We start from the raw sequence: 22,870 nt of genomic DNA on the forward strand, positions 1-22,870 counted from the left end.
ATAAGCGTTTTTAATTTTGTTGATTTTTTAAGTTGATAATGATGTGATAGGGTACACTTTCTAGCAACTGTGTACATTAGCTGACAATTAACGGCAGTGTTGCCAGTCTAAGGGATTTATCTGCACATAAAGTTTTTTTTGGCAAATGTGGTTACAATTTTTGGATTTGGAATCTAGATATGTTGGGAGTGAACAAATATTTTAATGTTTATCAGCTTTTAAATTTTTTTTTTTTGCAATGCAGTTTTAAACCTATGTCTAACAGTAAAAAACATATCTCGAACAGTTTACGATTCTTCTCAGAAATAAGGGGTTACAGCAGCTAATGCTTAATTTTCCATGTTTCTAACAATTAGTGAACTAATTTCCAATATTAAGTTACAGATAATCGCTGGGGTGTAAATTTTGGTAATTTCTTAATCTTTCTTGCTATCAAATTATCGTCTTGGAATAGTTTTACGAGATCTTCCTCATAAGTGTTGTATTTTTATAAATTTGTAATTAAAACTGTTGACTGTTGACAAATTTTTATAACTATTGTGCGAAAAAACGGTAAAATATTGTTTCCTTACGGAACATTCTTCTTGTAAAAGTTTCCATTGTTTTGTCAATGCTAAGTCCCCTTTTACAACGCAGAAATTGAAAGGCAGGCAGATGAAGTTTGTTGTCGAGGGGTTCTAGAGGTAGATAAAAATGTTTGCCTTTCAATTTCTGCATTGTAAAAGGGGACTAAGAAGTATGTATAACCACATTCTACAATATAAATGTATTTTTTTTAATATTAATGCATAAAATGCTGAAATTTACTATATTGTAATATAAAACCTAGTAAATTTTAATTTATCTTAGAAACATACATATATATGTGGTAAAATTTCATGTTTTTGAAAACTGAAATTACGAATATAGTAATTTTGGCCTTTAGGCTTAATATTACAGAAATAAATGAAATTAAATAGTTTTAAAAAAAATTTTAATTGTATTGAGACTCACTGTATATATCACTTTCGCACCACCATTTCGGCATTTTAATATTAAATTTTAAAAGTATCGATTCATAAAGCAAACTGGCCTTTCGTAATATGTTGTTGAGGATTTTTGGAGATACAAAAACATTAAATGGGAATGAGGACTGAAAAACATACCGACAACACTGATTAACACTACTGTCAAATAAGAATTTCTCTTCGGCGTAATTTGTTGTTATTTTTTGCAAAGTGCAATGCTTTAAAAATATTTATTATTTTAGTGTTATAGTCGAAAATAAACAAATAATTTGTTAATTTATATATTTTTGGAATGTATGCTGAAATTACATAAAGTAAAACTTTATAAAATACAAAAGAGAATAAAAGTATACAACGCAACAAAATTGTACTCCCCTTTTGTTGTCGTTTAGTCATTATTTAGTGGGAGCCTCTCTTTTCATCAATATAAAAATAAAACCAGTTGATTAGAGAACTTTGTATCGTGAGTGTATATATTAAATAAAACGGAAATTTAAAGAAAATTAATACAAAATAAGAAAATTCTAAGGAAAATTAAAATAATTATTTTTAGGTTTAAAAATATAACAAAATGCTTAAAGTTTAATTAAATTTTTCGCTTCAGAAGTGATAAGAAACTATGCTAAATTAGAAACAAAAGAAACCATTACGTGGTGACTTGTTAAAATCGTTAGTACAATAATTAATTCATTGACAAAGAACAAAGTGATAATTTATTTTTATAAAAAAAAATTGTGAAATTAAGTTAACGCCTATAAAAAAGTACATAAATTAAAAAAAGTGTTACAGCAAAAAAGTTTTTCGTTTTAAAACTGGAGAAGTGGAAAAGAACACGCTCCTCAACCAAACGTATGGATCATCCAAATAAAGGAGGAGGGGGCGGAGGTGGTACAGGTGGCACATCAACACCTGACAAACCTTCGATTTTAGAAGGTAATTGAACTTTTTAAAATATTTAACATCAACCCATAAATAAGTAACAATATAAAAAATAAACATTGCCAAAAATGTTTCCTTTATACGATAATCTTAAATTTTCTCTCAGCGGTATTTTTAAATTAGAAAAAAAAAATATTTTAAATTTATAAGGAATGCTGTGGCTATTTTTAGAATATTACTTGTACTATAAGGATAGATTTTTCAATTTATTTAAAGTATTTATGTATGTGTGAAATGAAATTTCTCAATTTTCCTTTTTTTAATTTCTAGGATATTTATTTATCCTTGTGAGTTTTGTTGAATCATTCAAGAGAATGACTATGTGCAAAGTCTATTTATTTACACAATATTTGCAAATTGCCCTTGGTTTGGGTGTCATTACAACATTGTTTACAACAGTTGTCAATTACATGCATGCATCTATCCATTCAAACATGCATAGATTTTTATGAGTAATTTAGTTAAAAAATTTTTTTTCCTTACCATTAATTTTTTTTATCAAGGTTGGCTACCGCTAAGCTTTATTTACCTGTAAAATACCCTTTCAGCTTAACTACCGTTACCGCTAATCTGCCCGTTACCAAAATAATCTAAATTAACGTTACGGTTACTTTAATTAAGTCCCAATAAACACCAAAGCCCCAAAAATTCATGCACTTGAACATTTTATTGGAATTTGACTTGAATGCAAATCTAATTATGCTTTAACTTGAAAAATATTTGAAAAAATTAAATATTTTTCAAACAAAAAACATATGGCTTGGATTTATATTCAGCCTTTTTACTGATGAATGCTATTGAAATAAAGTTTAATACAACTGTAATTCAATTGCTTGACTATATTTCAAGGTTTGAATTACAATTGCTTTCAACTTAAATTTCAGTAAAAGTGCTTATTGGGATATGTGTTTTTTTGGTAACTTTAATTCCCAGCAAATTAATCGAGGAAAAATAAGTAGAAAAAACACCACAAAAACATGACCTGATGTAGTTGTTAACATTTTGCCGAAAAAAGAATTTAAACCGGATCAAAGGCCGCCACAGTTTCGAAAAAGTAAAATTTAAAAGCCCAACCACAAATTAAATTTTATCTTTTAAAAACGGTGATTTATATACTTGAAATAAACCGTATTTTAATATACACACTTATATTAAACACTTTAAAAACACACTGATAATACAGTTCATGTTAAGTCAACAGCACCTCCGATATATTGACTGCTCTCGATGTTACTATTTATATACACAGTGCCATCTTCTAGTAGTTTAATGTATTTTCTAACAGACAAAACTAGAATGTTCTATTTCCACAATGATCACCTAGAGCTTTTAGCATCTTTAATGTTAATGTTAGCAGCTTTAACAGTTAATGTCATACTTTTAAACAATGTTAATAACAGCGTGTTATCAACATGGTTGATAAGTAGAAGTTTCTACTAATAGAAATGTTTAAATACGATAAATGTTGCAAGCAGCCGTTACAGACAGTAAAATTCAAATTGATATTGCAATTTCGTAACAATATCCTTTTCTAATGAATTTAGGCTTCCAGGATATTTTCTACATTACATTTATTGTTAAAGCACCCTTTAAAAGCCAGTCATAAAACTGAGAAAAAAACAAAGATACAACTTTGTATAAGCGTTAAATTGTCAACCATAACAAAATGTTGTAACAATGGGGGTGGCTATGGGTGGTTATATAAGAACATACATAGTTATTTGTTGCTTGATATGTTTATTGTAATGCTACATAATATCAATAGTGTACTCCTTCATAAATAGTTTATACGTAGTACAAGTTTACACGACAATATGACGCCATTAAAATGTAATGATTTGATTATAGCACGCAACTGTAATATCTTTTGGAATAAAAACAAAACGCAACAGGTTAAAAAGAAAACACTTTTTTTATATTATAAAAAAATCAATAATACTTATTTTGCACCAAAGTATAACAAGTAGTCCAACTCTTTGACAGCAGTACCTAACTCTATACATGTGTTAGTGAAAAAGTACCTAAGTCTAAATATGTGTTAGTTACAAAAATGTATATGTGTTGGTTCGTTTTGAATTTTCACCATACACACAGAGTTCTAAAAAAATGTTTAAATTTTAATTTATTTAAATTTTGTTCTATTTTCAATACCAAAAATTGAAACTCTGTTCTATATTTTAAAACCTACCACAAACAAAATAAAACGTCAAAATTAATAAAAAATATATTTTTTAGTTTGTGCGAAATGGACTTGCTTCGGAAAAGAAAAAGTGCTAAATGTGTTGAAAAAAATTATAAAATAATGTGTGTTAGTGAATTTACGCGTATCAAACTATATTTATTGGACAATTTATAGTTAAAATTTCGAGACTTTTGATGTGTATAATTCTCTCACAAGGGTGTTGAATTTACACAGTACCCGTATATGTGAGAGAGTAAATTTATAAAATAGAGAGTTGGACTACTTGGTATACTTTGTTTTGCACAATAGAGCTATTTGCCTTTACTTTAATTCATGTAGACATGATAGACAACTGTTTAAAACAATATAAAAACTGTATTAAATTATATATATCGATGGCTTAATATAAAAAAGGCGTAACTCGATTTTTTGTTATGTACTTTACAAGAGAAGGAAAAAACTTAATAATATCCATAAAATTTTAGACACAAAAAAAGTTTTAAAGCTATTTTTATTTCTCATTTAAAAGTTATTTTTTTTTGATTTTAATGAAGTTATTTAATATAACCTTTTTTCATTGATATTTTTCAAACAAAATTAGTTACGCCTTTTTATATTTGCTATACAACAAAATCAATTTTTTTTCCAAAATTACAAGGTCCGACCAATAAATTATGATAGGAGACAAAAAAAAAAAGACACGTGTATCGGCGTTTTGAAAGTTTACATCTGAATTTCATTTGAGGGAGGGTTAAAGTTTCCCAAATCTGGCACATTCTTATCGTAAATCGGCATAAGACATTAACCCTAAGCTCTCTTTTATTGTCTCTTATTTCTGGCTTTCTGGTTGAATTTTCCGTTTAGGTGTATTCAGGGACTTGTAGTAAAATTTCACGGATAATATTTTTGCGGAACATTTGAACCCCTTAAATCCCTGTTTTAATGGTTTTTTCTTCTCTTTATTATAAAAGAAGGACAAAAATACCCATGCCTTGAGGATTTAGAGGGTTAACATATTCTACAAAAATGTTCTCCGTAATATTTTACATAAATTTGCTGAATACATTTTATACCTAAAATGTAAGGATCACATGGTTTCTTATGCCGATTTACGATAAGAATGTGCCAGAGTTGAGAAACTTTAACCCTCCCTTAAATGAAATTCAGATAAACTTTCAAAACGCCGATACACGTGTCTTTGTTTTGTCTCCTCTATCATAATTTATTGGTCAGATCTTGTAATTTTTTTTGTGTTGTGCAGTGTAATACATTTTGTAGTACATTTCAATAAGAATACTTTTTAACATTTAAAAATAAATGAAAATTCAACAAAATTTTTATATTTTTTTACATTAAAATTAATAAAATTTACTTTTTATATTATCCATTTCAGACTTTACTTTAAGACAAGGCCACATTTTTAGAAATAAACTCGTTTTTTTACTTCAAATTAACTTTGTATTCAAAATAAACGTTTATGAACATCTTAAACTAGAGTGAATTTATACTGAGATTAGTTTCTTAAAGAATCTGTTACTCGTTTTCTACATAATTTAAAAAAAAAACTGTTATAACCAAATTTCAACATAAACAAGCTTGTCACACCTTTCCTTCGGAATGGTTTTAATTCCGTGGATTTTTTTAGTTCCTTCAGATTCCATTTGATTTTGTTAATTCCTAATTGAGAGTTATTTAATAAAAAGTCAAGTTTTTGGTAATGAAATTATTTAAAATTTGAGAAAAACTATTACTTACAAATATTAATCCACTTTGAAAACGGAAAGTGGTTTCATTCTGAAAAAATAAAAAAAAAATTGTTTTAAATTTTCTGAAGTTGCAAAATGTGGAATTATTTCCACTTTCAATCGGAATAAAATTCAGTGACTAGGGTGAAAGATGCATAATTTTCTATTTTTTTTAAGTCATAACTGCTCGAAAGTAGCGTAAAGTCAAAGTGGAGTTTCAGCGATTCTGTCAACCTTATTGTAATCAAATATATACACACATTTACTTTAACTCATCGTATAGCAGATTAAATTCTATACAAAAATCCTACTCAACTTTTGAATTTTTTTTATACTTGTCTTTTTTCCATGTAATAATAATAATGGGACAATCATTCATTTAGTTTGTGGAAATAATAGGATGTTTGTACGATATATGTCATGTTTATTTAACAAAAACATGTTTTTAATATAACAACGTTAAAAACATTTTCATCAACATGAATTTGTGGAGGTAACACTAGCCTTTTGTATAGATACATGCATATATTTATAATATTCATTCATGTCTATTAAAAATATATCTAGGAATATTCCCTTTCATACAAAGGATTATAACTATACCATACTCCTAAAGAACCAATCACGTTATTAGTTCTTTCGTTTTAAAGAAATGATGAAAAACTTATTCCGTTAGGTGAATAGGTCATATCAAATTTTAATACATATGAATATTACATACATATATGTAAGTAATTGTTTAAGATACATACCAAATAATCGTCGCTTTAGAAATATTTTGCCATTCCCTTATAAACGCATCAGATGAAGCATCCTTCGACGTACATTTCTACAATTTCCCATAGATTTTTTGTTGGATTGATTTATGGCGATGGCAAAACACGTACCTCATTGGATTGTAACCACTCGGTTACAACTCTAGGTGTCTTTGGGGTCACTGTATGAATCACAATATGAATTGGACCTATGTATACCTTACCCTGAAAAATATTTATTACAGATTGTTATTTTGCTTCAATCCATCACTTACTTAAATCGTTTATTTTTTCGGTTTTTAAATTATCGCAAAACTCAGGCAATTGGAACATAATTTATCAATGATTTTTATACACTTCACCATGAGTGGCAACGGTATATATCGTCACCTAAAATGCAAAACAACGTATCATCAAAAAATTCGAAATTGATTTTATTATTGATTACGATTCACTACATCCTATTATATATGTGTACAAAACTTTAAACTTTTACTATCAAAAATAACCAAGTTATAACCAAAATTTAAACTAAAGTATCATCAAGTATATGATTTTCTTAAACAAAATAACGTATACGCTTTGAGTAATTAATTAATAAATCGTTTTTACCTTATTTTAGGTAGTATCCTAATTTTTTTTAAATAAATTTGTTGCAATTGAATATTTTTAGCAGTCTTAATGAAAATTTAATGAAGAACCTTTTATAGTTTAAAAAAGTAGTTTTTAGTAATTAAAATAAAATAAAACATAATAAAATTAAAAATGTATATATAAACTGCTTTTATTTAAACAAATTTCTACATTTTTCATTTGTGACTCCACGCGTATATACATAGATAGTTATAGATAGTTTGGTCGATATAGCCATGTCCTACTATATGTTGAAATCAACTTTCTGTAACCCCCGGTTCGGTTTCTATTTAAAATCGAGAAAATCGTCCCACAAATGGCTAAGGGGAAAAAACCAGGATAACCTCGAGTTTTTACCTATTTTTGATATGTATCTGTATTACTAAGTAATTAATATAGACAATATGGATATCTTATGATTGATATTTCAAAGACTTTTACAACTATAATAGTAAGTCGGACCTAAAGTGGCATGAAATCGGAAAAAATATTTTATAATCCGAATTTTATTTCACAAAAAAAAAAATTTATCATAAAATTTGTTTCAGGGCACACTAACTGTGCCCTGATTTGTTTCAACAAATATAAATAAATTTTGAAAAAAAAATTTCACATAACATTTTTTAACTAATAAATTAAAAACAGAATTTATAAAAAATTAAAACTTTATTTTTTAAATATTAAAAAAAATTATTCGTCACATCCAAATATACATAGCTGTTTCATACATACTTTTTATATGGTACTTCAAGAAGTTGTAGCTTTTTTCGTTGTCTCTGGTAATGCAATTACGGTTTGCTTGCAGGAAAAGGCTTAAATTTAGTTTTTCTTTAGCATAATGGTTCTTTCGATAGCACAACTTTTTCTGCCAATTTTTAAAACTGAAATTACGGAATATAGTTTTCAAAAAAGTTACCATTGTATTGTCACTCACTGTATACTCATCAGTTAATAATCTGCTTTCAAAGACCTAACTCAGTTCTCAAAAACCTAAGTGGTGAGAATTCTTAGTAAAAAACTTATGTGAAAACAAAAACAACAGTCGCACATATAAGTAATTTTTTTGTTTCAATTTTTTGCTAGTTTCCGCTCTATGTATATTTTCTCTATGATTATATCCTAGAAAACAAACGTTCAATTCGACTACAATTAATTTGTTTCTTTGTAAATTGTCACAATTGAATTGAAAAATAAAAATATCCGACAAATGCTTCAGAAAAAATTATGTACATATGTATGTACATATGTAAACTAAATATGTACTATATTTATGCACTTGTAAATAATAAAAATAATTGTAATAATTGCAAAAAACTATCCATGTTTATTTTATTATTAAATTTTAAATTAAAACCTTAATAATTTCACGCTGATTAATATGGAAAAATGTCAAAGTTATCACTTTGATTTAATAAAACAATGTGATTGAATTATTGTTTTAAAATCAACAATAGAATAAAATCCAATGAGCAATCAGTAATATTATTTTCATACAAAAACAACAAAAATCTTTACATTTACTCGCTTTTAAAATTAAAAAAAAAAAACAATAAATAAATAAACAAATAATCGAAAAAATTGCAAATAAGAAATGACTCATACTAGACGATTTTAACGACTGGCTGTCTGTTAGGGTTTTTGGTGATTCTAATAATAAACAAAATATACAAGTTAAGAAAACATTGGGGGCATTAACACTATGAAATAAGTGCAATGATATGCAACAATTTCCGATAATAAGATTGGTTGAGAATTATATGTATCAAAAGTATTGTGACCGATTATGGCCTATATGCTAGGTTATTGAAAATAATAAAATAAATAAAAATAGGTATTTAAAATGGTTAGTACAACAGAAACCCTACACTGCATTCATGCCATCGAACCGTCGTCGTATTAGCTCTCGTGCGGTAAAGTGCGATTTTTTTTTAATAAAAACAATACCAATATGCACACTAATAGTACGGACTTCTATACCAACAGTTGCACATTTAAATAAATTTACTAAAAATTGTAATATCCAGTTATTTTACTACGAGTAAAAATGAAAATCCAATTGCGTGCCTCATAAACATTAAACTTGTTTTTAAAATTTCTTCTTTTGTTTTTGTTAAAAGTTAAATGTTAAAAGAAAATACATAGTATTAAAATTAAATTCCAACCGAATATGTTGTTGGATTCAATTAAGAAAGTATTTCATAATAAAAATATAACAAAAAATAAAAAGTATTCAATGCAGACCTCTAAAAGAACTTATGGACAATTGCATTTTAAAGGTAAACAAACATTTGTTACAATAGTAGTACAAAATTACATTATCTTCGAAAGCTTTTAACATTTTTCTCGTCGTTTTTAATATATTGAATTAAGTTGATATGAAATTTATTATGTACTGGCGTACTTGTTTGTTGTTGGACCTTAGCTACTAGATATGTATGTAAAATTTAGGTTAAATAACAACAGTACACTGTTGTTGTGATAAACAATCAACGATGAACCAACTAACCAACCACTCCACCAAACAATCAAGCGTATGACATTCATGTTTATATATGTACTACTAGGGTTTCTTTAGCAAGGTAGACAACGTTAGATGATCAATGTAAAAATATTGTTTCAAATGACAAACAAAAAAAAAAACAATTAAATTATGTAGATAACGCAAGTATTATTACATTTTTTTTAAATATTTGTTCTGTTTTTTTGGCTTTGTTTTATAATTTATTGTGAAATTAAAATAATTTAAACAATAACAATTATTTGATAACCCTAATTCAATATCAGCAACCTGAGTTTTTACATTGTATTCCAGAAATTTGGAAGTACATAGTTCAAAGTTTGAATGTCATTCGAATGACTTCATTTAAGAAATAGTATATTACAATTAATTTTAAATATCTTCCTAAATTCGAATAATTTTGTCATTAATGAGTTAATTAAAATGATCATTCCAAACTATGTTTAAATGAGTTCTGTTAATAATATTTCATCTCATTCTATAATTTCAGTGTAGATATCGCTACATTAGTGTTCAAACGTGCGTGCTAAATCAACTTTTTATGAAAATTTAGATTTAAATACAAAACGCTAAAAGAGTAAAAATACACTTAAATTATTTAGTTTTTCTTCTTTATACCCTGCACTATGAGTGGCAGGGTATATATAAGTTTGTCATTCCGTTTGTAATTTCTACATTTGCGACCCCACAAAGAATATATTATGGATCCTTATAGATAGCGAAGTCGATATAGCCATGTCCTGGCAGACGGACATGGCTACGTATGTAGACATCAACTTTCCGTAGACCCCAAATAACTTAATTGCATGATTCATACATTGCTATTTAAAATCGTCAAAATCAGCACACAAATGACTGAGATATAAGGAAAAAACCGTGACAACCTCGATGTTTACCCTATTTTTGAACTATATAATGGATTAATTTTGTAAGCATTGTCATACTTTTCATTCAAATGTGCATTCCTCAAAATTTTTCAAATAAATATGGCAATACTTAAAATTTTATAAGAAAAAGCAACCGCGTACATAACTTTTTTTTTGTAAATTTTAACTTTGTAAAAGAAAAAGTGACATTAAAGTATATAAAATGTATACTAAAAATTATATTTATGTTAATAAAGCAAATCAAAACAAAGAGCTGCTGTGCTGAATTGTTTATTTTATTATACCCTTCAGCTTCGTGAGAAGGGTATATATAAGTTTGTCATTCCGTTTGTAATTTCTACATTTTTCATTTCCGACCCTATAAAGTATATATATTCTGGATCCTTATAGATAGCGGAGTCGATTAAGCCATGTCCGTCTGTCTGTCTGTCTGTCTGTCTGTCTGTCTGTCTGTCTGTCTGTCTGTCTGTCTGTCTGTCTGTCTGTCTGTCTGTCTGTCTGTCTGTCTGTCCGTCTGTCTGTCTGTCTGTTGAAATCAATTTTCTGAAGGCCCCAGATATCTCCGGGATCCAAATCTTCAACAATTCTGTCAGACATACTTTCGAGAATTTTGCTATTTAAAATCAGCAAAATCCGTCCATAAATAACGGAGATATGAGCAAAAATCCTAGACAACCTCTGAAAATTTCATCAAAAAACACAATGTATTGCATGCTTTGACAAAAAAACAACAAAACGTATGTTTGGATGTGCAAGTTTTGTGTATTTTGTTTCTTTTGGCGTTGTTGTTGTTTTTTATACAACTAAACGGTTGTTTGGTTGTGTGTTGGTTTTTTTTACAAAAAAGCAACAAAACGTAGGCTTGGATGTGCATACTTTGCGTATTTTGTTTTTTTTGTGTTTTGTTTCTTTTGGCGTTGTTGTTGTTTTTTATACAACTAAACGGTTGTTTGGTTGTGTGTTGGTTTTTTTGACAAAAAAGCAACAAATCGTATGTTTGAATGTTTTGTTTCTTTTGGCGTTGTTGTTGTTTTTTATACAATTAAACGTATGTTTGGATGTGTGTTGGTTTCATTGGCTTGCGTATTTTGTTTTTTCTTTTGGTGTTTTGTTTCGTTAGGCGTTGTTGTTGTTTTTTGTGTTCTTGATAAATTTAGGATGCTGTACGCTGAAAGTGGGCAATGTACATACATATATACTAATTATAAAAAATAATAATGCATCCACAACAAAGGTGAAGGGTATATAAGATTCGGCATAGCCGAATATAGCACTCTTACTTGTTTTTTTATCTGTTTGTGCTTTGGCTTAGGTTTAACTCACCAATGATGCTTAGTTAAACCTAGATTATATGGTAAATAAACAATAAGAAACACAATTTTTAGTTTAATTTAGGTTTAAACGAAAAATGTAGATTATCTTTATCCCAAAAACTAGCTCTAAGTCATTAATATAGACAATATGGATATTTAATGATAGATATTTCAAAGTCCATTGCAACGATGTATAACGGTAAATTTGACCTACAATGGGTAAAAATCGGGAAAAATATTTTTTAACCCGATTTTTTTTTTCATCAAAAAAAAATTTTTGTCGCCTTATTGGCCATAACCGGTTATAAATTTCTACTTCATTTATTATGTGTCAGGTTGGTTCAGTTCGAACCCGTTTCCGACATGTGAAGGACTTATTGAGGACCTGAACATGATCCTTTAGGGTATCACAAAGGGACCAATTCATGGAACCAAGTGAGCTCGTAATACTGGTACCCTACACCTCCATAGTAGGGAGGTTATATTCACCCTTATCGGGTGATTGGGTTAGTGCTGTTGTTTGTAACGTGCAAAACGATATATTTTTTTTAAAAAAAGGACACGAAAAAGTTATTTTTTGGCAAAAAATGTAAACCAAATTTGTTTGGTGAACTCTTAGCTAATTATTGCCATATATAGTTAAGCGGTATTCCCAAGCCTGAATTAGCTGTTGGCCAAAAACTGATGTCGCCTTTTTTGAGGGTCCACAGATATTTGGAATTTTGAAGGCCCACAAAAAAAATTGGTCACCAAAATCGCCAAACTTTGTATAGGGTTTTACTACCCTTTGGTAGTTGAGTCGAACATATACTGTCCACATAATAATTTTTAAAAAAGTGTTTATAATTATCATCTCGGTGTAGGGTAACATATGGTCAGGCTTGATCGACTATACTTTCTTACTTGTTTTTATATACTTCATGGGGGATTTATTATTTCGATTTGTTACAAACTTTCTACTTCTAACTACATTCCAAAATAGCCAAGTATTAAAAATAAATATATCTCAAATTAGAAAAAAAGAATCTTCGTAAACATTTATCACAACTACTATAATGGTAATCGATTTTATAACATCAGAAGTTCGGGCTTTAATTTTTTTTTGCAGGAGTTCTACACAATTTGTTCGATGGCTTAACGGATAAAGATGAAACAGTACGCATGGCCATACAATCAGCCATGGTTAAAATATTTGAAACGCATCCAGTAAGAGCTACAGATATTCTAATAGAGTACAAAGAAAAACATCCCAAAATGACGGAACAAACTACAACTATTATTTTAAAGTACGTTCACAATTACAATATGTAAAAACCTTAAATATACATATATAAACTTTCTGATTTCTTACAGAGCCATTGAGAAAGTCGTCGCATCTGAAGTTTCAGTGCCCTCGGAGGCGCATAAAAAACTTATTACATTGGCTTTAGAAGAACTGACACGCTCCTCAGAACATGTTCCAAATATACAAAATCATGCTCTATCAATTTTGGTTGCTATAGGTCGCGGGGATGATTGTAAGATGGTTATGGAAGCCTTAATGGGCCATACGAAAGAAGGTGCGGTAGCACATTTTATGGTGATGCAGTGTTTGGGTACCTTAGCCTCAACAAATATATCCGGCGTAGTGCCCTTCATTAAACCCATATTGTCTTCGACACTACCCAGTATGAATGGTATTAAACCGGATCATATAAAGCAGGCACATGCGTATGGTAATTGAGTAACAAGAAAAGAGAAAGTAAATAAATAAATATTCATTTATTGTGTTTTAATTGTTTTAGCTATTGGCCGCTTCAGTGAAGCCTTATTGGAACATTCATCGGCTAATGCTGCTTTAGCCTCTCCTACGAAAGATGAAAATAATGAAGTTATATCACCGACTGCCGCAGAAGTAGAAGCGTTATTAAATTGTTCTACCGAAATTTCGGTAGCTTACGATGTTCTTTTCAATCAATGGTTGCAGTCCCGGGAACCAAAAGTTTGTGTGGAAATTTTGCAAGCACTCTCTTCAATGTTTCCTTTATTGCCTGCCGATAAAATACAAGATCGTACTCCCCGTCTAATACCACAAATACTGGGATTATACCGTCGATCGATAGAAAGAAATTCGGTAACACAATTTTTGTCGGCAGTCTTGAAAACCAATATCTCCCTGCAGCCCTCAGTATTGGATTTAGTGGCTGAACAGTTGATATCAAATCTTTTCGATTTGGTTTGCGTCTATCCGGACTATGAAAAGCCACAGACCGTAAAAGGCCACTACGAAGTCTTAAGATGTTTTCATTTACTTTCCGGTGTATATGCCACCAAAATAATGGATATGTTGCTAATGCATTTAAGGAACAACAGCGAAAGAGAACGTATTAAAAGTTTATTGATATTGACTCATCTGCTCAATACGTCTACGGTGAATATTGAAAATAAACTACAATCGTTTATGGAATGTTTAAAGCAGATGATTACAAGCGAGAAGAGTATTAAAATGAAAATGACTCTATTGAAGTGTATAGTGGCTTTGGCTCAAAAGTCCTTGATCAAGGAGAAGGAATTCGTGTGGTTTATAGTGCGCTATAGTTGTAAATTTACCAAAGTCAATCAGGAATATGGCTCCTTAGAGGAACATGCCAATTTCGTGCTTTCATGTGAGAATTCCTTATTTATGTTGGCTTCCACCGTGGGCACCATGGATGAATTATTAAAAAGAGAACTGTTAAATTATTTTGTTTTGTTGGACTACTCAGACATATGCTCCAATTTGGCCAAATGCTTGGCTAGTCTATTTGCTAAATCACCAAATATAGAGTTTGAAGTGGCGCCTGAAGAAGATGAAGCTGATAAAAAGGAAGGCGCTGTAGGTACCGAGGAGAATGTAGTCAAATCTCCGGCTCCAAACTTTGCTAAAAGTGGTAAAATTGTAGTGCCATCATCAGAGACAATATTCGCCAGATGTTTAGCTTTGTTGGGCAATTATCATTGCATTAAAAGGGCCACCAACATTCTATCGTTCCTCAAATATTACTATCCCCATTTGAATCCAGAGCTAGCCAAACTGTGGGAAAGGAGTATTTCAGATTTACTGTTGAACATCAATAAGGAAAGTTTGTACTTTAATAAATTGACATTGTTTATTACGGAAACCAATGAATTGCTAAGTAAGCACGATGAACATTTTGCCGAAAGATTGGCAAATAAGATGTCTGAACAAATGATTGTTTATCCTATGGTATTGCCGCATAATGAATTTGTCATACCCACACTGAACACCGAGAGAGGAATGTTGATCAAGGCCATTGCTTTGACTTTATGTCATGTCAACGATAACCAAATTGTCAGTGCTAAAATCGATTTGATCATTAACTCGGCTCGACAAGAAAAGCTAGACAAACATACGAAGCATGCGGAATATGAAGACAAAATTGTACCTTGTGCTTTGGCCATTGGCTACATTTCACGTAAACATCTTACAATATTAGTAAAAAAACTGGCCGAGTTGGCTCACATTGGTGGCAGAAAACATTCAACGGGATTTTTTTCCAATCTACATTTTATTAAAGACACTCACAAGGAATTGGAGAACTTCAAGACCAATCTATTGGTAATAAAGGCATTTGGTCATATAATGGATGAAGCCGATCCCCTGCAATCCCTAGCCAATTTAGATGATACTATTTTGAATTTTCTGATATTGCAACTCACCAACACCAAAGATCAGTGTGTTATGTCGGCCATATTGAAAACTCTGCTGAGTATTTGCAATCAAATGATAAATACAAAGGAGAAAATGCCATCTCCTTTGAAGTATCGTAAACAAATAATGGAAGCTGTTTTCAGCATACCCATAGAACAGCCCTTTGATGACTTGCCACTGCTGCCCACCATTTTGAAATTAGGCACCGACTTCATACGCATAGGCGGCGAGGAAGCCACCGAATCTGTTGATGGTGGCGTCATATTCGAAATAGCCTGTAAAAATTTTTTTTCCTGTGCTCAAAACTTGAAAATGAAATTCGAATCACAGGAGGAAGACGAACGTAATAGTTTCCTAGCCAAATATCTAAATGAATCGCTGCCAGAACTCAATCAGCTGGTTAAAGTCATTATTGAACAGGATCCTTCACCCTCTACGCTAGATTTGATAATTTCAATACTCGAGACCTGGATAAGAGATAAAAACTCGGAGGTGCGCATCTGTGCCAGTCATGTCTACAACAATACTTTGGACGTCTACATCAAGTCAATGAAGATTGGCTGTGAGGCACCGTCGAAATTCAATCAGACCGGTCAAATGTTGGGTAAAATTGTTCCTCGTTGCATCGACTCGAATGGCACTGTGCGTCAAGTATCTGTAGATATTTTGCAGAAAACCCTTGAAATTGCTTGCATTTATGAAACCCTAACCATTGCGGATAGTTCGACGGACTGGATTAAGGAAATCGAAGTGGTTAAAGATGAAATTATTACCGATGATCCGAAACAAATTTATAATCTTGCTGGCGAGATTGCCAAAATTATTGCTTTACGTATTTCCAACTTTCAGTATTTGCAATTTTGGTAAGATTTGTGGAATTTTATAAAAATTGTTAATTTTATGTTCGGTTTTTTGTTTGTTTGTTATTTTATGTAGTAAAACTTTGTTACACAGTTTGAAAGATCCTGAACAGAGTTCAGCTATTGGCGCTTCGGTGGTTTTGAAATTTTTCATTCAACAAAAGGGTTCCGAGTTGTTCCATGCAATACCAGACTTTATTAAGGATAGTTTAGCGGTAAGTTAAAATACAATAAAAATATTGAGTAACAATCATTTGTTGACTTTGGTGAAAGGTATATAAGATTAGGTACAGTCGAATAAGCTCTCTTAGTTATTTCAAAAACTATTCAATATTTTCTAGGCTATTCATGGTTGTGATGTAAACCGTGCAAAATCTGGCGTACTTAAAGCTCTGGTAGCTTTGACCAAACATCATCCCAAGTTGGTATCATGTGAAATGCTAGGTCAGCAATTACCCTTCGAAGAGTAAGTGAGAATAAACAACCAATGATGAGAATTATTACGATTTAAAAAAAAAAATTATTGCAGAAATATTGTGGAATATTGGCATTTAATATGCACTGATGGTGAATTAACTGGTATTTTACTCGAACACTTCCTACAAATACTCTCCTCCTCATGTTTATTTGAACCAAATGAACCGTGTGTGGATAGACAAAAAATTGCCAGTGTCCAACCATTTGCTATATTTTGTGCTTTACATAAGATGATGCCATGTAAAGATGTAAAAGAGGTATGTATGTGGGACGACTGATCAGTAAATTATAATTTTTTGTTATTTATTATTATTTATTAATCTAGCAACTGAAATTAAAGTTTCCGGAATTATTTACCATGCTATTAACCTCTTTGGCTTCGTATACGAATTTAGCAGCTCCCATGAACACGGGCATTCGAAGCAATTCACCCACTTTAGGCACCACGTCAGTTAGCAAAACGAAATTTGGTTTTGTACCCAATAAGGAATCAGTAAAATTGAACCCTTGTCAAATTATTTTGGAAACATTCCAACAGTTCTTGGACAGTTTGGAAATGGAACAAATTTCTACTGTACTCACAGTACACACTCATTTAGCCTCTAGCACAGATCTCAAACATTTCATTGAATTACTAACGCCCATGGCAATAGGTCTATCGAATCAAATCGATATCAATTCGCATCAAATGAAACATGTTGTTAACACATTAAGTAAATATGTAGCTTCTCCCTACGATGGCCAACGAGTAGCAGCTGTGGGATTATTTTCACGTTTGGTACCGCTTAAGCCATGTGGCGAGGTGTCTTCGATTATAATGAATCATTTGACATCGGCTTTAAGTGACCCGAATGCCGTGGTACGAGGTTTAAGTATTCAAGGTATGGGTTATGTGGGTCAATTGACAGAAGAGGACATTGAGAAATATGATGAGACTGCTATAACAGCATTACTTAAGGGTATTGATGATACCGTAAGGTTGGTATTTAAAGTTCTAAGTGTCACCTATTTTATTTCTTCAAATTTTGCATATTTTTTTTTAGCGAATGCTTGATAAACATACCCCTGGAAAGTATGCGTGGTTTAGCCCGTATTTTGCAAAATTTGCCCAGTGATCGTGTTGAATCTTTTCACGTTTCTTTGGCCATACGCATACGTCCATTCTTTGGCAGTTATTCGTTGGAGATACGAGAAGCAGCCATTATACTCTTTGGTGATTTATGTCAATCGAAAATGTCTCTTAATGATGGCACCGTCTCACCCAATTCTTCCAATGAAGCTTTGCGTGAACAATTAATAGCCAATCTCTTTCCTCTGCTCTTACATTTAAGTGAAGGGGAAGCCACTATCATAAGGGTAATGCATACTTAAATTTCAACAACATTTGTCTCCTTTTCTAAAACAAATTTATTTTTCTGTCCAGGCTTGCAAAGGTACTTTGCGTAAAGTTTGCAGTTTATTATACTCAATTAAAATCAATGACATGGCTCAGCGTCATTTATTGGATCATGGTCAATTGAATTATAACAATTTCATAGTGGATTTTGTTAAAGTTATTGTAAGTATTCTTAAGAAATAGTTTTTGGCGTGTTTTTATTTTGATGTTTTTTCCAGGCCATGGAATTAACCGATCACATTCAAGATTTTATAGATTCTTGCATACCTAAATTACGTAGCCAATGGCCAGAGGTTAGAGGAAGTGCTGCTATAGTTATTGGTAAGTCATGTACGGACAGTGAAACATTTTAACCGAACCTATAACTTTAAGGGATTATTAAATATTTAATTTAGTTTTTGAAAACAGCTTCTAAATACTTTGATACATTGATTTCAAATCACTTTTATATATTTTCAGGCATTCTACACAACTTCTTAACAGAACGTAATACGCAAACCGAAGCTGTGGGCAATAAAATTGCTGTACTGCTAAAAGATGAGAATCATTTTGTGCGTGTGAAAGCTGCTACAGCTTTGGGTTATTTCTTTGGAGATATTTAAGTGGATGGAAGCTTAATTTGTTATTTAATGGACTTGAAATATGCCAAAATTGAATGAATATAGACTAGAATTGTAGAATGATATGGTTATAAATGTGATGTTCTCTATTTTTCCCCATTACATTTTGTATGTTATCTATTGTATTTTATGTTAAGCACTTAATTAGAAAACTATATATTTAAATATTATTATAATTCTTACTTAAAAACATAAAAAAATGTAATTTGTGATTTTCAATTAATTGAAACCGAAAGAAAAAACTCCTTATTAACACACCACAATGTGCCCCCTTCCTTCCTGTTTATGCTAAAAACCAACTAAATTATCATTGCTTAAATATCAAATATTTATAAAACCTAAAAAAAAAATGTTATAATTGTTTCAAATAAATAAAAAAAAAACACATATTTGTTATAAATACAAAAAGCGATACAAAAATTTTATTTTTGAGTTACAAAATGTTTACCACTTAAATTAAAGTTAATTAAATTAAATTAAATAAAAGAACACTATCAAATAGTTATGTATGTTCCTCAGTATTATTTCCGAGTACTTTACATATTGACAAAAGGAAAATATTGTATACGGCCACTGGACCAACCTATAGTTAAAACAGAATCAGCATTTTTACGATTTTTACTTTGGAAGCAAATGTACGAGGGATACTCATTGCCGATGCCAGTTATAAAACAAGAGGGTGACATGCTTAAGTTGAATTTTTGTATACAAGTGGAGAAAATGGCAATGCAGGGCGAGTCTTTAAAGGTAATGGCCAAAAAGAGACCATTTGGATCCCAGGCAACAGATTGAGGATGTCCACCAATTTCCCGTTGTCCTACCGTAATTTTTGTTAAATCAGCCACGGGTAAAGCCTGTTTGGGAGCAGAGCCAGCTAAAATGTAAAAAAATCAAATCTGTTTACAGAAATTTCAAAGAGACTTCATTCAACATGTTCTGTTTTGAAACAATTGAAAATAAACTTCTACTGCCTTGTTTTATTTACCACATATTATAAATATTTTATATAAAATGAATTTACTTATTTATTAGAACTGTAGGCAGCATTATACAAATTTATTAGCGGTATTCCAACTAAAATTCACCTGTAGCTTGCCTTGTAATACTTTATATTTAATTTTGGCAGTTTTATTTTTATAGAAATTAAAAAGAATCTTCAACATGTTCTGTTTTGAAACAAGTGAAAATACATTTCTACTGCCTCGTTTTACTACTTATTTTAAATAATTTAAATAAAATGAATTTACAGATTGTATTTATTAGAGTTGTAGGCAGCATTATACAAATTATTAGCGGTATTCTAGCCAAAATTCACCTGTAGCTTGCCTTTTAACACTTTATATTTATTTTTGGCAGTTTTCTTTTTATAGAAATTACAAATAAACTTCATCATGTTCTGTTTTGAAACAAGTGAAAATACATTTCTACTGCCTCGTTTTACTACTTATTTTAAATAATTTAAATAAAATTATTTATTTATTAGAACTGTAGGCAGCATTATACAAATTCATTAGCGGTATTCCAGCTAAAATTCACCTGTAGCTTGCCTTGTAACACTTTATGATTATTTTTGGCAGAAATTATTCAACAAGTTAAATTAAAACAAGTGAAAACATAATTCTACTGCCTTACTTATGCACTGCACTGTACTGATAACATAAAACAAAACTTACTTTGAAACAATTGCTCTTCGAAAAATTGTAAACGATATAATATGGGCTCTTCGGAGGTAACAAACAATAGAAAACCACCACATGGAGACCAACAGGCCGATTGTATGGTACCCGCCGCTATGGTCCATCTTTCTGGTTGCCATTTATTGTCGCAAGACCAAACACGAAACACATTTCCCACCGTCGACGAGAATAAACATGAACCATCGGGTGACCACTTCAACAGCGAACATGGTGGGCCGACTCTCTTTAGTGCAGTATTTTGCATTTTATCAACATTCCATATGAGGACATCTGTATCGCCAATAGAAGCGGATGCCAAAAGCGTACCATCGGTGTTCCACTGCACCGAAGTAATGGGACAATGATTGGGGCTTTTGGAAGTAAAAGTTTTAATATTTGTTTCTTATTTTCTGATAAATTTATTATATACTTCTTTAAAAACACCGCCTGTGAAGTCGAACGTGTAATGTTCATGTTATTATCCATGGTCCAGAGACAAATGCCTCGTTGACAACCTACAGCTAATTCGCCAGAACTGTAGGGACGCCAGGCCATCGATGTTATCCATTTTTGGGAAGCACTCTGCGATTAGTTTTCGTAAAAAAAAATTAAATTAAAAAATTGTAATAGTTGAGAAAGATGTAACACAAAAAAACAAAAAAAATTTAGTTGGAAAATTTTTTTTGCTAAAAACAATTATGGTTAAATTTGGTTATGAAAATTTTTTTGGATAAAAACAAAGTAAGATTGCTACATTCGGTTGTGTGAATCTTAAAACCTCTTCACAAAAGCATACTTTAAGATAAAAACTAAATTTTCTTTTTTCTCGATTTTAAATAGCAATCGACCTAGGACTATACGTCATGTATGGATGTAACAATCAAGTTTGTAAGTTATTGGGGGCTTCGGAAAGTTGATTTCAAGAGACGGATGAAAATGGCTATATCGATTCCGCTATCTATAAAGATCCAGAATATATATATATGTATGAACAATTTTAAAATTACTAGATAAATAACGAATTATTATATGAGTAGGGTACACTCCAACAATATTGATGAAATATACCTATATGGTTTAAGAGGTTCTTTTCTGTAGATATGCACAATATAAGAAATTCTTTCAAAATTATTTTCATTAAGGTGGTAAAAGGTCAAATTTTGAACACCGGGCGATCCGAGTAAAAATAATTAGGACACATTCTTTTTAAAATTTCTAGACACCACGTCTTTCTAACCTAAACCCCATTAATTTAGCTCTAAAAAACTATTAAATTTACTTTGTGTTTAACATTGAACAGCACGCACTTACCTTTAGTACTGGAACTATAGCCGGCTCATCTGTGTAAATACGCACAATATCATCCAGACCAGCAACAGCAATTTTAAAACAATTTGGATGCCACACAATACAGCGTATATATGATCTTATCCAATCTCTAAGAAACAAAATACCATTAAGAAAAACTTACAATTGAAATACCTTAATAACTAATGGATACCTAGTTTCCGAATGTTTGGCAATGCTAGCAACACCATGTTCTTTCATATGAGGAAATATTTTAGACTTTAAACGTTTTAAGAAATCTATAGCACGGAAAGTAAATTCGGCCGTAGAAGAAATCATGGGATTAATGTTGGCCGTTTGATTGTCTCTGGCCTCATTAAGAGCCTCAGTGAAGCCACTTTCAAAAAATGTGCGTATAATTCTTTTTACTACACCTTCGTTGACGGGCACCATAACATTGCGCCAAGAATCAACACATTTATTGGACAGCGAAGAGCCAGCTATGGAGGTGCTATTGAAAGCATCACAACTTAAGTTGATTTCGGGATAATATGCTAGCTGCTCAATTTATAAATATTTTAATTATTAAATTAAAATACTTTATAAAATTTAAATATTTTAATTATTAAATTAAAATACTTTATAAAAGTAAGAAATTATATTACCACATAGGAATTTCCTTGGATTTCACGTTGTGGTAACACACATAGGCGTCCAGTTTTTTCACAAACTGGAGCCGAACCTGGTGAATGTAATGTGGACATGTCTTGTAGAGAAACCATGCTGCATTAACGTTTAAATCATTAATTTTTTTAGCACTAGAAATTATGAACTATTTATTTAGGAGCGATCCTTTCTTTATATTTCTATAAAATGCCGGTAAA

General features: G+C 30.8%; 2 protein-coding genes across 3 annotated transcripts; one reads left to right on the forward strand and one right to left on the reverse strand.

Moving 5' to 3' along the window:
- The first annotated feature begins 1,440 nt into the window (after nt 1-1,440).
- c11.1 lies at nt 1,441-19,431 on the forward strand. Of its 2 annotated transcripts, none has more exons than XM_065507644.1 (12): nt 1,441-1,940; nt 13,088-13,265; nt 13,333-13,694; nt 13,764-16,533; nt 16,607-16,745; nt 16,872-16,996; nt 17,060-17,264; nt 17,333-17,985; nt 18,051-18,363; nt 18,431-18,565; nt 18,622-18,724; nt 18,863-19,431. In XM_065507644.1, exons 1-12 carry the CDS (start codon nt 1,859-1,861, stop codon nt 19,003-19,005), a joined length of 5,208 nt encoding a protein of 1,735 aa, XP_065363716.1. In that variant the 5' UTR covers nt 1,441-1,858; the 3' UTR covers nt 19,006-19,431. The 2 variants fall into 2 exon arrangements, with proteins under 2 accessions (XP_065363716.1, XP_065363715.1); XM_065507643.1 differs by lacking the exon at nt 1,441-1,940 and adding an exon at nt 9,396-9,537.
- Nucleotides 19,413-22,816, reverse strand: Aladin (aladin). The gene is made up of 6 exons (XM_065507645.1): nt 22,652-22,816; nt 22,201-22,544; nt 22,011-22,137; nt 21,130-21,281; nt 20,697-21,070; nt 19,413-19,897 (listed from the first exon to the last, which is right to left on the reverse strand). Exons 1-6 carry the CDS (start codon nt 22,766-22,768, stop codon nt 19,560-19,562), a joined length of 1,452 nt encoding a protein of 483 aa, XP_065363717.1. The 5' UTR covers nt 22,769-22,816; the 3' UTR covers nt 19,413-19,559.
- Nucleotides 22,817-22,870: the final 54 nt, after the last annotated feature.

The sequence above is a fragment of the Calliphora vicina genome, chromosome 4 (assembly GCF_958450345.1).
Source record: "Calliphora vicina chromosome 4, idCalVici1.1, whole genome shotgun sequence".
Classification (NCBI taxonomy): domain Eukaryota; kingdom Metazoa; phylum Arthropoda; class Insecta; order Diptera; family Calliphoridae; genus Calliphora; species Calliphora vicina.

Coding starts and splice junctions, on each gene's coding strand:
- c11.1 (XM_065507643.1), top strand. CDS start 9,429: ATGTTGTTGGATTCAATTAAGAAAGTATTTCATAATAAAAATATAACA. Junction 16,746..16,871: donor TTATTAAGGATAGTTTAGCG/GTAAGTTAAAAT, acceptor AATATTTTCTAG/GCTATTCATGGTTGTGATGT. Junction 16,997..17,059: donor CAGCAATTACCCTTCGAAGA/GTAAGTGAGAAT, acceptor AAATTATTGCAG/AAATATTGTGGAATATTGGC.
- Aladin (XM_065507645.1), bottom strand. CDS start 22,768: ATGGTTTCTCTACAAGACATGTCCACATTACATTCACCAGGTTCGGCT. Junction 22,545..22,651: donor TCCAAGGAAATTCCTATGTG/GTAATATAATTT, acceptor TAAATTGAGCAG/CTAGCATATTATCCCGAAAT. Junction 19,898..20,696: donor CGAAGAGCAATTGTTTCAAA/GTAAGTTTTGTT, acceptor TTTACATTTTAG/CTGGCTCTGCTCCCAAACAG.